The sequence below is a fragment of the Amborella trichopoda genome, chromosome 10 (genome assembly GCF_054954075.1).
Source record: "Amborella trichopoda isolate Santa Cruz 75 chromosome 10, AtrichopodaSantaCruz75HAP2 v2.0, whole genome shotgun sequence".
Taxonomy (NCBI): Eukaryota; Viridiplantae; Streptophyta; class Magnoliopsida; order Amborellales; family Amborellaceae; genus Amborella; species Amborella trichopoda.
In genome coordinates this window covers 20,147,970-20,163,699 of record NC_142345.1, presented here as the reverse complement: position 1 = coordinate 20,163,699, position 15,730 = coordinate 20,147,970, and the positions used below count along the sequence as shown (strand labels likewise).

The following is a 15,730-nucleotide window of genomic DNA, read 5'->3' as shown; positions in this document are numbered from 1 at the left end:
TTGCACGTCTTCAGCATTTTGCACACACTTTGCGTACTCCACCCCCACACCTCTAGTTCCATAAATGCGAGACACAATTGTTTTCATATAAATACCACTATTTTTTCACTTCTTGATCAATGTGGGATTAAAACTAACCACCATCTCTCTCTCGTAATTAAAAACTTACGAAAACAACACTAGAAATATATTATTTTAAAATCCTGCATAGTATTTTTCAAAAGTACGAACAGAAATGCCTCTACCAGCACTTTCTAACAAATTTATTTCTCACTAATTAATTTTTAAAGCATGATTGTCGTTTAATTTTCAAACCCATCATTTTATAACCCAAATCAACACACGATTCCCCACAAATTTATTTCATTGCCAAACCCTCTTCCAGATTTTATTTTTCTAATTTCTTAATCCCATGCTATGGAATCCTAGAAGAACCCTAACCCACAAATGCCCTTTTCAAAACATTAAATTAATTTCCAATAGTTCAGCCCTACTACTTTTATCCTCTCTCTCTGATTGGTCAGGAAGCCCTACAGATGCCCAGTGCAGTAATATCAGGCCAAGGGATTCTAATGCACTAAATACCAAAGTATCCAAACTCCAACAAAGCAAGCAACCTGATGGAAGTCTAGGTTTAAGGCAAGGGGGAAGCAAGCACAACAAAGTGAGGCATAATAATTAGTTAAAGAAGAAAGGAATTATAATTCAGAGAAGGGTGGAGGTGCAATCCATGGGGAAATGAAGAAGGTTATCATCCATGTAATAATGAGTAGGCTGAGAGGCATCCATGACCACAAACTGCATCTCCTCAGATGGCTTCCAATGCCTTTTCCTCTGGTTGATGAACCAGTTGTTTATCTGCTTCTGATCAAGGCCTGTTGATTCAGCAAGGGCCAGCTTTTGAGACTCCTGCAATAATAATAATTATATAACAAGAAGTTATGCTTTGCTGTGTTCCCATACACACCCATGCAAGAGAAGAAAGGGTACTTTCAAAACTTTCCAAAGTGAAATAATTATGCAGGAAATGGATTTCTCTTATTGCCATTTCACTAGTCAATGCAGTAATTGAAAAGCCGACAATTTCTTCTTGAGATTATTATGGTATCTCCTTCTAGGTCTCCTCTTTCACTTGACAAGGAAACCTATTCAATGGTCTATTGGGAAGATGTACTCGATCACCCTCCGTTCAGTTCGAATGGACAATGAAGCATTTTTAGGACACCATTTCTTTTACACTACCGGGAAGGCAGAAGACCTTATGGCCAACATCGGTGCAGCATCCCCCTCTCTACAAAAATAGGGAGAGAGATGGATCTCCATCCCTAACTTCCTGAGAAAACTAGCGGTAGTTTACCGTAGATTTACGCATCACTTGCATCCATCCACTTCCTTCCTGAGAAAGCTTGCTGCAGTTCATTGTAGATTTACTTTAACACATGCATCCACCATGTTCGCCGTCCCCAATTGGTTGGGAAAAACTTCAACGATGATGATGATGCATCGACCATGTGTGATGGGTTAGAATGACCTGCCATGCCACAAGCATTTACTGTTTTTTTGTGCCTTCAGCGCCGGTCCCTCAGGTCATGTAGAATAATATTGTAAATTTTTCTAGAGAACCAACACATGGAGAGACCGGCAAATACTGGGCTTACATAGTCAAAAAAAGACCAGGGATAGAGAATAAGGAATCCACCATTGGGGTCTTTACCTGTTCCAGTAGGTCTCAGTTTCTTCTGGTTTTTGTTTGACCACGGCATTTATTTGGTTAGTTGGATTATACCATACATTCACAGTCCTGATATGGGGATTAAAATCAATACCAACGGGCTTCACCCACCAGGCAATGGACCATAAATTTCAATAGCTTTATCTCCACAGTGTCGAATATCTGTTTAGCCCTCCAACAAAATTGTATCCTTTGGCAGGTCGGTTTAAAAATGGCATTTTTCTGTTTTCGTCTCACTAGTAAGAAAGCTACAATTTTTTAGTACGCATACACCTAAATGGGATTCTAAAGCAGCAATAAAGGAGCCATTCAACCCCAAACTCACCATCACCTAACATGCCACCCCATCATAGCAAAACATGTTTTGAGGCAGGATCCAGATAAGCCCTCTCTATTTCCTCATTTACAAAATGACAAAGGGCTTATATATTTAAATAAGCAGATAGAGAGTATGGTGCACAATATGTAACTTCCCTAAGTTTTCTTAATTAAAATGGCATGTCTTTCATAGAGAGATATGGAATAGTACCGATGGATATGGCCATTTGTAATGTCTACCCCACCAGTCAAGTAGTTGTTGCCTTGCTTCCTTTGGGAGCTTCCCTTTCTTTCTCTTCTTCAAGAATTCCTGCTTTAGGCTGCCAAAGTATCCACTATACTTGCGTAACAGTTGGCCTTTTAGCTCTCTGTCTTCCGCTAGTGGATCAATACCATTATCAATAGCATCAACCTCGTCCTCAGATGAACCATTTCGCTCTAGTGTTCTAGCAAAAGCTGCAAATATCATCATATAGTATGTGATCCAACACTAGTTCAAGATCAAATCCCACTAATCAGAAGAAAATATGCATTGCACTCGGTAACATTTATCTGGAAACCATTAACCAAAATGTCATGGAAGTTAGAATACTGATAACAAAATTGACAATAATTCAGGTAAACTTAATAACAGAGAGTATGCAAGGTTTATATCTCTGATCTAGGCAAAGCAACTATCAGAGAATAGATAAAAAGGGTAACATTATATTAAGAAGCACCTTAAATCTCACTAATCAAAACAAATTAGCATAACATTATGAAAAGTTGAAAACTAACATTAATATTTATACATTTGAAACTAACATATCACAGTCAATAACCATTCGGTGACTTAAGAGAGGTAGTAAATTCTCTTTAGGAGATTGCTGGGTTTATACGGAGGAGGAGATGACAAAATCTGCTGACAGTATCAAGAAAGTGGTATTCCAGTACTAACAATTACGCCATTTTTTTTCCTTTCCATGACCAGTCTGGATAACACATTATTTGCAAATAGTGCGACCTTAAAAAAGCTCTTTTAATTTGAAATCTGTGACAGGCAATAAATTCCGGCCCAACTTTTCCATTGTCTGCCTTTTGTTTCCTCATGCAAATTTTCTGGAACTAATTGTGTTTTGAGGCAACTCCTGTTCTGTTCCTTCATGGAACTGATTCACTAGGGATTTTAATGGTGAGTAGAAAATTAAACTCACAAAAGAGATGCGAACTTCTACAAAATTAATACTGCATTCAATCTTAAGATTACTGTGGCATAGCTTGTAAAATGGCATGCCTTAAAGACAGACTATGACATTTGGGATGTATCGGAGTATTATTATCATATTGCTGCTCATAGACTTAAAATTTCAAAGGCAGCATCCCCAATGTGAGAGAGAGAGGGAGAGAGAGAGAATTCGTACTCTACCAAACCAGGCATGTAGATGACAGGCAAGCCATACCAGAGCACATGGAATTTGCAAAACATGCAGCTCCAATGGTGACGAGTTGGAGTCTTTCTATTATGAACTTGAGGCTATCAAAATGGCCATCAGGGTGGAAAGTACTTAGTTCTTTGCGTGCATTTGGCCTGCTTTGGAATACAAATAAGAGGCATGTCATAGTTTTTAGCATGCAATGTAGAGTATTCTGCTCCCGTTACCTCTAAATTAGACGGAATATTGATGTATCATTCATAAAAGTCTATTTCTCTATTTATTCAGTAAATTTAATGCCACATGTTGGATTCAGTTCTTCGAATCCAACGTTAGTCACTTGGAGTCACATACAAGTTTCACTTATCTGGCATGAATTGTCCCCTTTGAGTTTGGCCACGGCAAAGACCCCGAAATGAGCTCCTGCATACTATGCAATGATGAATAACAGGAAAATCAGTTGGGAAAGGCTGCTGATTATTGAATGATAGGACTGATTTTGGAGGCATGGGATCTGCATTAGAGGGCAGTGCTGCAGATCAAGTCTTCAATCCTAGCCTCAATAAACTTCCTTTTAGAAAATCATGTTGACTAGAGTTTCCCATGTCTATGAAAGATATACTGTCACATAGACAGCAAGACATGCACCAGATAGAGTTGGACATTCTGTAATCATCGAAAGCGATGCTACTATGACTCCCACATTGGGTATGACAGGATTCAAATTTCCTAAGAAGGCTAGTTTGAAATGACATTTCTCTTTTATGCAAGTAGAGTTAAATAAATTGTTTATAATTGTAATGACACACTGGCTACTCTGATTTTCTGAGAGCAGACTAGTTCTTGATTTATCTACATGTGAGTGTGCCTCCCAAGCCTGAGATAGATTAAGCAGTCCTAAGAATACTTGTCAAAGCATATATAATTGTCGCTCCTAGTGGAAGAGGAACAATAGACTATGTATCGACAAAAGAAAGAGCAAGGTCCTGGAATCCATCTTTGAAGAATAATCTATTTAACTATTCTTAGTCAAAGGATAATTTACTTTAAACCAATATTTCCTTCAACAATCCCAACTTCTGATGGGACATGATGGATATGCCACATATTTATTCCCAAGTGCCTATATTTCTGTAGTAAAGCTTTCACCAACTCTTATTTGTAGATATCTTCAACCTTGGATTGGTAATGCTTGGAATATCTCATTCATTTAATGGATGGTTGCCCCATACATTGAAGAAGTCAGAAATTCCATTGCTGGGTGCTTCTAAAAAAATATACTGAATGCTCCTTCCATTGTGATTAGGTAACAGGATGCTGGAAACAAGTCTCAGCTGGAGTGCCATTAAAGCCTCTAGTACTTGTTGATGATCTGAGGAGGGGAATAATGAAAGGCATAGGAAATGAACAAAAATCATGAATTATTCTCAAATAGACACAAGAAAGCCTAAATAAGAAAGAAAGAGATTAAGCACTAAAATGTGCAATGACTACCCATTTACCTCCAATGGATTGTAATGGGCATAGTTATGATGTGGAAGTATATAACCATGAGAGGCCAAACAACCTTCAAGCCCTATAAACAACCAGGGATGACTCATTTCAATTATGTGCAATTGAGATTGAAGTTGAACATTTTGCTGAGAAATTGCCATCTAGCCACACCACTAATTGCATATCCTCAGCATGCACAATATTGCTATCACTTTTTTCTTAAACATGACTGAATTCTAGATATAATAATGTAGTAAGGTTTTATAATAATATAGTAAGTTTGGACAAAAGAGTAATCACTCACTCATGGGAAACCCCACTGCATCATCAACTCCTGCTAAAAATTTCTCTAAACAGTTTCGAGGGAGCCTCTTTGAGACAATATAACGCCCTATTAAAGCTGAAAAGAGGCAGCTATCCAGTAGTGGGTGATAAAGAGGAGACAAAATAAAAAAGGAGATCTATCACTATTTTCCACAAAGAGAAGGTCTTGGTAGACCAAAGAACATCTGTTGATGAGGAAAACACAAAGGTCTAGCAGGTGCCCTAAGACGGAATGAAATTGGTCTAACTCTTGTATAATCCGGATGAATATGTGGCTTGACAGAACAAAGAAAAAAAGGGACTACAGGCTTTAATAATGGTGATGAATGAGATATCTGAGGACTTCTTAGAATGGTTTGAACGGGAGAGCGCTTTGCTCAAAGTGTCTTCTCCAACAGGAAATTGATCACTAAAGGTAGTACACTTCCTGGACTGTGTGAAGCCCGAAACTAAAACGACTGAACAACGAAAGGAGTTTACTACACCTTGAATTTAATGGGAGTTACATAAACTCAACTGATTGACTCAGAGATATTGCTGAGCGAGTTTTTTTTGGTCTCGGAAATTGCTTACAAGCAATCACTCATTAAGAACAAAAAGAAATTGGTTAGGGAATACATGGATTGAAACTGGATTTACAGTAAAAAATGCCAAGATGTCTGAGTAAATTCTTTCGTTGATAATTTAGAATTTGACTACTTCTCATAAAAAATGATCCTGGTAAAGCAGTAGAATTCGACGTTTTTGCATATGCTTCACTTCAACGCTCACATCCTCTAGAGTATCAATGGCCTCCATCTTTTGCTTTTGGTGACATTCTTTAACTGACAAATGATCTATTCCAAATTTTCTCGGACTTATCACGCCATTAGATCAAGTTTGGAATCATACTAAGCGGAAACAAATCCAATTATATTTGTAATTGAATAGTTCATGATGGGTGCAATTTCGATTAGGCTACCGCCTTATTTGTTCAGGTAAGGTTGCATCTATGGGCACTTATGTGGATGCTGCATATGTGACACCCAAATCAAGAGGGAAGCTGGTCATTGCCCCATTTTCCTCTCACCCTCTCTCTAAAACTTTGAAGAGATTGAAAACAGAACCCACTCTCCATGGGCAAAGCCCTATCTCTCTGCACTTTCTCCTTACCCACCGTCTCTATTGCATTCGAGCCTCCTCTTCGACATTGTCCACACCCAACTCCCTCCATGTTCAAGACCATGATCAGAGCATTCTCCAACTCCAAAACATCAAAGGAGTCTCTCCTTCTTCAACCGAATGGTCGCTGACCACTTCTCAATTCTTTTCTCTCTCAAGGGCTATGCCCACCTTTTCTCTCTATCAAATGACAATCTCTCCATAACCAAATCGTAAAATATGGTTTCTAACTGGACCCTCCTTGGTGCACAGCTCCCTTGTCCATTACACTCATTTTTTAAAAAACCATCGATGCATACAAACTCTTTGATGAAATTCTTCACCACCTATAGTTTCTTAGAATGCTCAAACTTGCTGGGTTAGCTAAACAAGGGCTTGTTTTAATTTTTATTTTATTTTTTCCACTGAATGTGTCAACTTGGAAGATGTTCCATATACTTGGGGTACCTCATATCCACCATATGCTGAGGCTCTAAAGGTCTGAGTTTGTATGGGCCCACCCATACTGAGTTCCAAGTCTTGCAGTAACGATGGGTATCTTCTTTGTGTAAATAAGATAGAAGTTCTTTTGAACCAGCTATATGTGTGCATCTGTGCGATTCTGTCTATATAACAAAATTTAGAATCAATCATGGACACCACCGAATTCCTATCCCCACTATGATATAGCTGTTTTATGATTAAGAAGGACCAGCAAGGTTAAGAGGGCGATATTTTTTTTTTTTTTTTATAGTTCAGAGTGCTTGTTCTGTGATTAGTTGGAGTTTTGTCAAAAAATGGAGATAATTGTTGAGGAGCTTTTGGAGGTTTTAGAGGGACTCAATTATCTGAGCCTGATGAGGCTCTTCACTTGTCATCCTAATTTCTGCCTGTGCCAGTTAGGGTCTTAACAACAAGGCACTTGTAGAGAAATAAAGCAGCCATCCATTGGATCTTTCATCGCACAGTCAAATCTCACTCAACTTTCCTTAATCCAAACTCGATTCCTCGTGCTCAAGAATTGTCCCTTTACAAACCATTGAGGTCACTGCAAAAGAGAAACTCATCAGCAATAATCAGAAAGATGCCCAAAAAAACACAGTTTCCTTCCCCAAAAACTCTAATATTCTGTTTGACATTAATCTTCTGTTGTTTTGGAGAGAATAAAAGCTTTGCTCAATGACTCCCACAGTGGAAGCCGGATCTGGTTCCTCATGCAAAATGAAGAGGTTTTGAACCAGTTTTATAGGCTCACTCAAAAGCATACTGCTTTCTTGATGTTCTTCCATTAAAGGACATCAATCTCTTAGAAGATTGATCCAGAAATAGTGTGGAAAATTGAAGCTTTGGTTGATTCATCTTTGTAGAAAGAGGGTGAGCTTAAAGAGAGGAAGGTTTGCAAGAAAGAATGGAGGGAAATGCAAAAAAAGTTAACCAGCGCTTCCCAGCACCCCAATTTCTCTCTTTCAAATACGTTGTAAAATCTGCACTATCCATTTCTTTGGAAGTGTACAAGGCTGCAGCCTCACCAAAACAATTACCTTTTATGAAGCAAATACCTAAGTATGATGATTCTCATAAGTTAACACTATCAGAATTACATATGTACACGTATGACCTGGTAATCCAAATGATCAATCTAATTGTTTAATAATTCATGTGCAACCGCTACCGATACACTTAATACAAAAAGACATGAGAACAACTACATTTCAGTCTATTAAACCTTAAAAAGTACAACACATAATAGCACACAATCTACTACAAGTATAATCATACTTGCACAAGGAATAGATGCAATTAGAGCAGATATATTGATCTGCCATTCCCAGCTAGGAGTTAATTGAACTGTTGCTCAAAGATGACACAAGAGGACATGAAATAACTCTTGAACTAGCTTGAACCTGATGAAATGGAAATACACCTCAATTATCTAAAGAATCATTAAAAATGAGTGAAAAGCAATCAGTATGATGCTGATGGTGTTCCTCGATAAAAGTGTAAGTAAACAAGATGCAATAGGACCATATTTATCCTATACAAAGACACAGTCTTTGGAAATGGTATTCATAACAGTACATCTAATATCCTTATGTAGAATCTGTTAGTTGTTTCTCTCATCTAAGCGCTAATTATTTTTCTATTGTCATAACAACTGATGAAGAACCAAAATCAATGATGACCTAGCAAGAATTTCATGATACCTTTATCATGCTGAAATCAAGTAGTAATTTCACAAAAAAGGATTTAGAAACTTACAAAAACATTCATATGGACATGGACTAATTTCCGAATATGTTTTTGTGCTAAATCAAATGCCAATTCCATAAAATATATATTATAAACTTAAAATTTCAGAATTTGGTTTCAATTTGGCATATGCTAAAAGGAAGGGAAAAGAAAATATATGCCCCTCAAAGTAATACACTGTAAATACTTCCAAGTGCTTCCCTTTGGAAAAAATTTGATGTTGGTAATATCAATATTGGTATTTTTTGTGGAAGTCAAGAATTTTAATTTCCAAACTTTGGCAAGACAGTAAAATGTTTAAGGGAAAAGGGCACTCAACACCTTTGGGGGACTTTCATCTTGCATACACCCTTTGGGTCCATGGAAAACTCATGGACCTCCCAAACTTTAAAAAACTGGACATTAAACCCCCTTCTCATATTTCACTATCTAAATAGCGATTTTAAGCCTGTTTTTTATTCTATTCTGACCTTTAACCCATGTCTCAAAAAAATCCACAAACTTATAACCTGTTGAACCCCCCCTTCTCTCTCTCTCTCTCTCTCTCTCTCTCTCTCTCTCTTTCTCTCTCTCTCTCTCTCTCTCTAGTTATACCTACCAAACCACTTAGCCCTCTCTCTCCATTGATTCAAGGAGAGAGAGCTTGAAGAAATCGATAAAGAGAGAAAATGATGAAAGAGGTAGGGAGAGTATGTGTAGAGGATGGGAAAAAAAATAAAGAGAGGAGTTTCATGGGTTAAAGGTGGGAATAGAATAAAGAATGAGGTTAAAACAATAATTTGGATAGTAAAAATGCGAGGGAGAGGGTTTAATGTCTTGTTATTAAAAGTTTGGAGGGATCCACGGGTTTTCCATAGTTCCGAGGGTGTATGCTGGATGAAGTCTGCCAAAGGGGGGTGAGCATCCTTTTCCCAATATTTAAGTCCCATGGGAAACTTAAAACAGAAAGTGTAAAAGCATACAAAGATACCATTTAGTATTAGTATAAGGAGGTCACAATCATTCTTGTCCGTCAAATTTTAAAACGATGGTTGTGTGTTATTCATTAAACTCAAAGTTCAAAGAAAAAAAATTTCTTGAATTTCATAACACATACTAGGCCATCCAATTTGACATCTAATGCGTAGGAGTGATGGTGATCTCCTTGTAACAATGGTAAATGGTCTTGTAGTATAATCATAGAAATTAGAGGAATGGGGAGAGTGCGGAAGGAAGAAACTGAAGACTTTCTTCTAATTTGGGTATATGATTTGACCATGATTCAGCTCATTCCGTTCAACCATATTCAACCAGCTGTAACGACCACAAATAAACCAAGAATATCTTATTTTCATCCCTAGTAAGGCCTAACTATACTTTCTTTGTGAACAACTGATAATGAAATCAAAACTCAATAAAAAACAAAGAAGCTTTACCCAACTATACTTTCTTTGCATACAACTGATAATGAAATCAAAACTCAATGGAAAAAAAAGAATTATGGATGCATAAAGCTTCTTACTTCCATAATGAGAAGAGGAAAGTAAAAAATGATGAACATGGAAAAGGAAAGGGGGGCATGCCTTGGGATAAGTTCAGAAAACTAATAGACGAGGAGTTTACAGCATGTTAGTATCAATCAATTTGCTTCCAAAAAATATACTATTCATGAGAGCCAAAGGAATGGACTCAAGGCATACAGAGGTGCTCAAGGTGATGGGGTAACGCATTATGACGTCTTGAGTTAGATTCCTACCACAGGTAGGAGACCTTTCTCCGCTGATCTAAGCAAAAATTAAAAAATGAGAATCTAGCATGTGAAGTGTTAATACGAAGAATTAAGTTGGTTCGAGCATCATTTATCCCCATGCCCCACATCCTTTCTAGTAATCCAATAATGATGCCTTTCATACCACTATGATATTGTCAAACAAGAAAAAATTCATATCCAATCCAAAATAAATTGTCAAAAATAGATTAAACTTAAGTGTTTTTTGCCAGAGACCTCAAGATTACTGACAAGACGAGCATTGTTAATCAGAGGAGGAATAATGCATGTACTGTATTTATATATCTGCCCAAGAAAACATATTATACTCTATGGAATGCTCATCGCATTAAAAAAAAAAAAAGTAATACAGATAAAAGTGGTTGAAATAATGGAAACTACACAATGGGAAATCAAAGTCCACTAAAACTACAAGGCCAATAATCTCTTAAATAGGAAGAAGAATCTCATGGCTCTCATTATTGTCGATATCTGAAGTTATCTCCACCTAAAATCGTAAAAAAAGCATTCAGTAGTCAGCGAAACTACTTTTGTTTTTCGATTTTCTTTGATGGGCATAAAAAGAGTTGTTTTTTTTTTTTTTTTTGAGAATGATAGGCATAAAAATAGTTGGCACAAAATGAGAGAATAAAGTAACTAACTATCATTTATGCATCAAAATATTAGTGATATAAAATAAATAAAGTTAATAATAGTGCAATTAAGGGAATCAATACTCAAAAAGTCCAACTTGAAATGGAGTAGTAAGTACAACATATCGAAACATGAAATTACATGTGACAGGATAGTATCGCTAGCAATGAGCCTCCATCTTCTTGCCATGATAACTTTTTTGCAGTGCACTAAATACATCATTGGCATCTTCACACAAATGATTCTAGACATGTTCAAATTGGAGAGAATACACATGATCATTTTGAGATCAAGTGTGGTCCTTTGTATTCATAAGTTTGCATGTGTAAATGTATACAATTAAGTACAAAGGTATTATGTAGCATGTCCTTTGTAGAAACACTTATATCTACACAAAAGCACAAGGACATTGTATTAAATAATGGACGCGGTTAGCATGCGACCAAGCCCGTACATTTAGAAATGCGGTTGGCAATAAAAATATTTTTGAAATATAATTTGATTTAAAGTTTAAGAGAATATATAATCTTTAGCATGGAGATCATGAATATGAACAAATAAATAAAATTTGAAAACTAGAAATAAGAACCGTTTTAATAATCTATTGCGACTAGCTTGGAGCATATTAAAAAAAAATTTGGACCATTAGTTACAATTGACCACCTATTTGCATCCATCTTTAAGATGGATGCTTTATACCTTAGGACTGCATATTGTATATATGCGGTCCAGCTAGCATGAAACAATTGTTCTTATATAATTTGGTGTGGTAAATATAGCAATTATATTTCATATAATTTTTTTATGGATGAGGCTTTTATAAGCCCTAGGCTTCATGGAAACAAAAAGAAACCTCAGCTCAAATCCTCTTCCCGAAAACACTTTTGGCAACTGAAATCTTCATGATGGCTCTTAAATCAATTTCCAACACCAACACTAAAATTTAAAACTTAAAAATGGTACAGATCTTGCGGATCTATAAACACTTATTTTTAGGGTGAAATGGACGGTTTAGATAATTTTTTACAATATACACTATTTTTTGAGCTTGAATCCTAAATTTCTTTCACAACCATAATATTCAAGCCGAGATGATATATTTAAAGGTTTTTTATTGTTTGAATTGCAATTTTTGATGAGTTATGAGGTGGGGTTTTACTTATTTTTGATAGGGCAGCAGCCCTATCAAACCATTTTCCTTTTTTCTTTAGGAGTTACTTAGGCAACAGCATACGCTAGATGGCTACCTTGACACCAAGATCTAAAACATTGTGGACCATCAAGGTATGATTAAGTATGCATCACTACTTTATTTGGAAGCAGAGATTTAACCGTTGCATTGGATCGTTATGGAGATACTATCATGATTCATTCTTTCATTAAATAAATAATATATTGAAAAGAAACCAACGGTTAGAAGCTATCTATCCCCATTTATTGTTTCAAGAAAGGGGGAGGGAGAAAGAGCAAATATGCAAAATTTCTAGACATCACATCAGTGGTGATACATAAAAGAAATATAAACAAAGTTCTACAGGAGGAGGATTTGGTTGTAAGTACAAACACCTTCACCACCCCCTGAGATCGATCTGATCACTCAATGGCCTACATATACCAAAAGCTAAACCTAAAGGAAAAGGTTTATATAAGGTTGAGGCCCTAAAGAATCACATTAAAGGGTATCTCAAAAATTCACTATAATAAGTTGCTTTGATACCGAAAAACCTAAAATTTGATCATCTCAACCTTGAGGTATATGAATATAAAAAATATATTTCAAGTCTTGGACATAATGCATCGTTTAATGCATTATCTAGACCGTCAATTTTCAAAATTCTCAAGGGTTAAAAGCTTTGTTTGATCTACACTATTCTCAAAGCTTTAATTTTTATAACGGGAGATGAAAATAAATGTTCAGGCCATCATAAAGACTTTCGACATTATTCAATGTTGTGTTTTACTTTGATTATCTGAGGCCCTCAGCCTTATACAAACCAAACCCAAACCTAAACCTAAACCTAAAATAGTTCATCGGTGGTGTTCACCAAAACAAAGAATAAAACTTTCTAGATGGAAATTAATGACGCAACACAACTAGGTAGTCTGAAGACATTGAAAATAAATAAGGAACAGGAAGAAAAGCATGTCTTCATAGATTGAGCAGCCATGCCCCTTTCCACGGCACCACGGCGAGAATCTGGTATGCAGCAGCATGCCCTAACCCTAACCCTAACCCTAATATGGTCTGGCATTGCAACCAGTGCACGAAATGAGTGCATTGTAAAGGCCACCAACAAATCTTGAGGACTGCAAACATATCATATGCGTCTCTCTCTCTCTCTACGTGATAGAGAGAGAAAGCAGTAATAGCTCTGTTGCCGAAGCATTCATCCTGCTTGTTCAAAGAACAAGAAGCATTTTTATTATACGTAGGAAGAGGAGAGAGAGTGCACATTTGCAGTGTGCAGGCAGATGCACGTATTCACTAATTTATTACTCGCTCATGCATCTATAATTTATACACACACGTACGATACGTAAAAGAGAAGGTACTTATCCTTACTAATAGAATCATCAATATAATAATAAATATCCATTTATTTTTATTTCACAATCCATATACTGAAACCTCGTATATATATGCTTTCAGTATGGTTTTTAATAAAGATGGTCCTTTTGTTTTTGATGAGGCATCTGTGTGTGTATGGTTCTTAGGGTTAGGGTTAGGGTTTTACCTGAGGAGGGGGAAGGCGAAGTTAAGGTGAGGGCCTTGAATTGAGAATCGATCCTGGAGAGGAAGAGCATGGCTTCTTCCAAGGGCTTGGTGAGCTCTTGCGCGTATTTGGTGAGCATTTCTGAGTAGGCTTCCATGAACTGATCCAGTGCTGGCTCCTCCTCCTCACCTCCTCTTGCTGCTGCTGCTGCCGCCGCCGCTGCCGCTGCCGTTGTTGAAGAGGATTTGGAGGCGGCTGCAGCCGCTACGCACACCTCTTCTAGCTGAGCCACCACCTCAGGAGGCGCTCCGACCTGCAAAAAGCCGAGCGTGCCCCATACAGGAATAAAAAACATACCAGAAACCAGAATAATGAATTTCACCTCTCTCTCTCTCTCGCTAACAAAACCCATATCATCAGAAACGAGAGTTCCATCTTCCCCCATCTCTCTCTAAACCCAAAACAAGAATTCCATCTCTCCCCCCGTCCCCTATAAACAAAACCCATGCCAGAAACGAGAATTCCATCACTCTTTCTCCCTAAACAAAACCCATATTCCATCACTCTCTGTAAACAAAACCCATATCAGAACGAGAACTCCATCTCTCCCTTTCCCCCCACAAATCAGAAAAGTGAATTCCACCAGTCTCTCTAGACGACGAACCCAATACCGCTCTTCCCCTCCCCTTCTCCCTCAAAATTCATATAAAACGACTCTCTCTCTCTCTCTCTCTCTATCAGAAAAAAAAAGAATCTGCACCATGTCTCTACCCTATCACTGTCACTCTAAATCCATATCAGAAACGACATTATTTCTCTCTCAATATACCCCTATCAGATGTGATTAATCTCTCTCCCTTTCCATATCAGCTATGGTAGATGGGTACACCATTCTTCCTTCCGGCACACAAGAACTATATCAGAAACAAGGAATCAAAACAATTCTCTCTCTCTCCAAACCCAAACCAAAAAACAAGAAATCAACTACTACACATGAAAAAATACAGTAAAATGCACAAGAAGTTAACAGTCACTCTCTCTGTCCAAAGTCCCAAACCGTATAAAAAACCAGAAATCAATTCCTCTCTCTTTTCTCACTACCTTCTGACAGTTTACATATGCGTTCAACAGGCGGGCGAAGTGGGGGTGAGCCATGATCTTCGCTTTCATGGAGGTCTCATCCTCTACCATATAACAACTGTCATTACTCTTTTTGTCTTTGTTATTCGCTTCTTCTCCATGAGCAGGACGCTGCAAAACCGGAGGGCTCGAAGGTGTCACAATCATCATCGCATTACCACCAAAACACCCCCCTCCTCCTCCTCCTCCTCCATTACTACGATTATCAATGTTATTGCTATTATTACTACTACTGTTATTGTTTTCTCCAAAACCCATCATGGCGCTGTATCCAAACAAGCAAGAACTCTGACCCTCCATTCTCTCTCTCTCTCTTCCCAGTCACTTTCTCCAGCTGTTTCAGAGACCCCCCCGCACCCCTCGCTTTAGAAATTGAGAAACTTTTGGTCCGGGTTCTTGCAGGAGAATACTGTCGGTCCGCTTACTTTATAGAGAGCGAAAGAGAATCCCTAGAGAGAGAAAGAGATACTAATAATTATAATAAGGGGAATAATCAGAGGGTCCATTTCCCCCTGCTCTTGCAGACTGCATGAGGAGGAACCCACACCATTAGCCACACTGCGGTGCCTGCACGCTTGCCTTCCCAATGAGAGAGAGAGAAAGACTGCAGTGTTTGATTCTCTCTCTACAAAAAACCTCGCCATTCTACATGGAGGGACCGTACCCTGATAAAAAAGTGGAGGAGGAACTCATCCATGTATGATGTTCATGATGCATCCCTCCATTATGTCCCATTTCGAATACCCAAAATGCCCATTTTGTCGGACACCTACCCTCCAAACCAAGTTAAATAAACAGAACCTCA

At 37.7% G+C, this 15,730-nt stretch overlaps 1 protein-coding gene across 1 annotated transcript; it reads right to left on the bottom strand.

The window, feature by feature from the left end:
* Positions 1-448: 448 nt before the first annotated feature.
* On the bottom strand, positions 449-15,325 carry LOC18425488 (homeobox protein knotted-1-like LET6). The gene is made up of 4 exons (XM_006830036.4): positions 14,887-15,325; positions 13,807-14,098; positions 2,262-2,506; positions 449-909 (listed from the first exon to the last, which is right to left on the bottom strand). Exons 1-4 carry the CDS (start codon positions 15,223-15,225, stop codon positions 706-708), a joined length of 1,080 nt encoding a protein of 359 aa, XP_006830099.4. The 5' UTR covers positions 15,226-15,325; the 3' UTR covers positions 449-705.
* Between the last annotated feature and the right edge of the window lie 405 nt (positions 15,326-15,730).

Coding starts and splice junctions, on each gene's coding strand:
- LOC18425488 (XM_006830036.4), bottom strand. CDS start 15,225: ATGGAGGGTCAGAGTTCTTGCTTGTTTGGATACAGCGCCATGATGGGT. Junction 2,507..13,806: donor TTCGCCTTCCCCCTCCTCAG/GTAAAACCCTAA, acceptor TGATATTTGCAG/CTTTTGCTAGAACACTAGAG. Junction 910..2,261: donor ACAAATGGCCATATCCATCG/GTACTATTCCAT, acceptor TTATTATTGCAG/GAGTCTCAAAAGCTGGCCCT.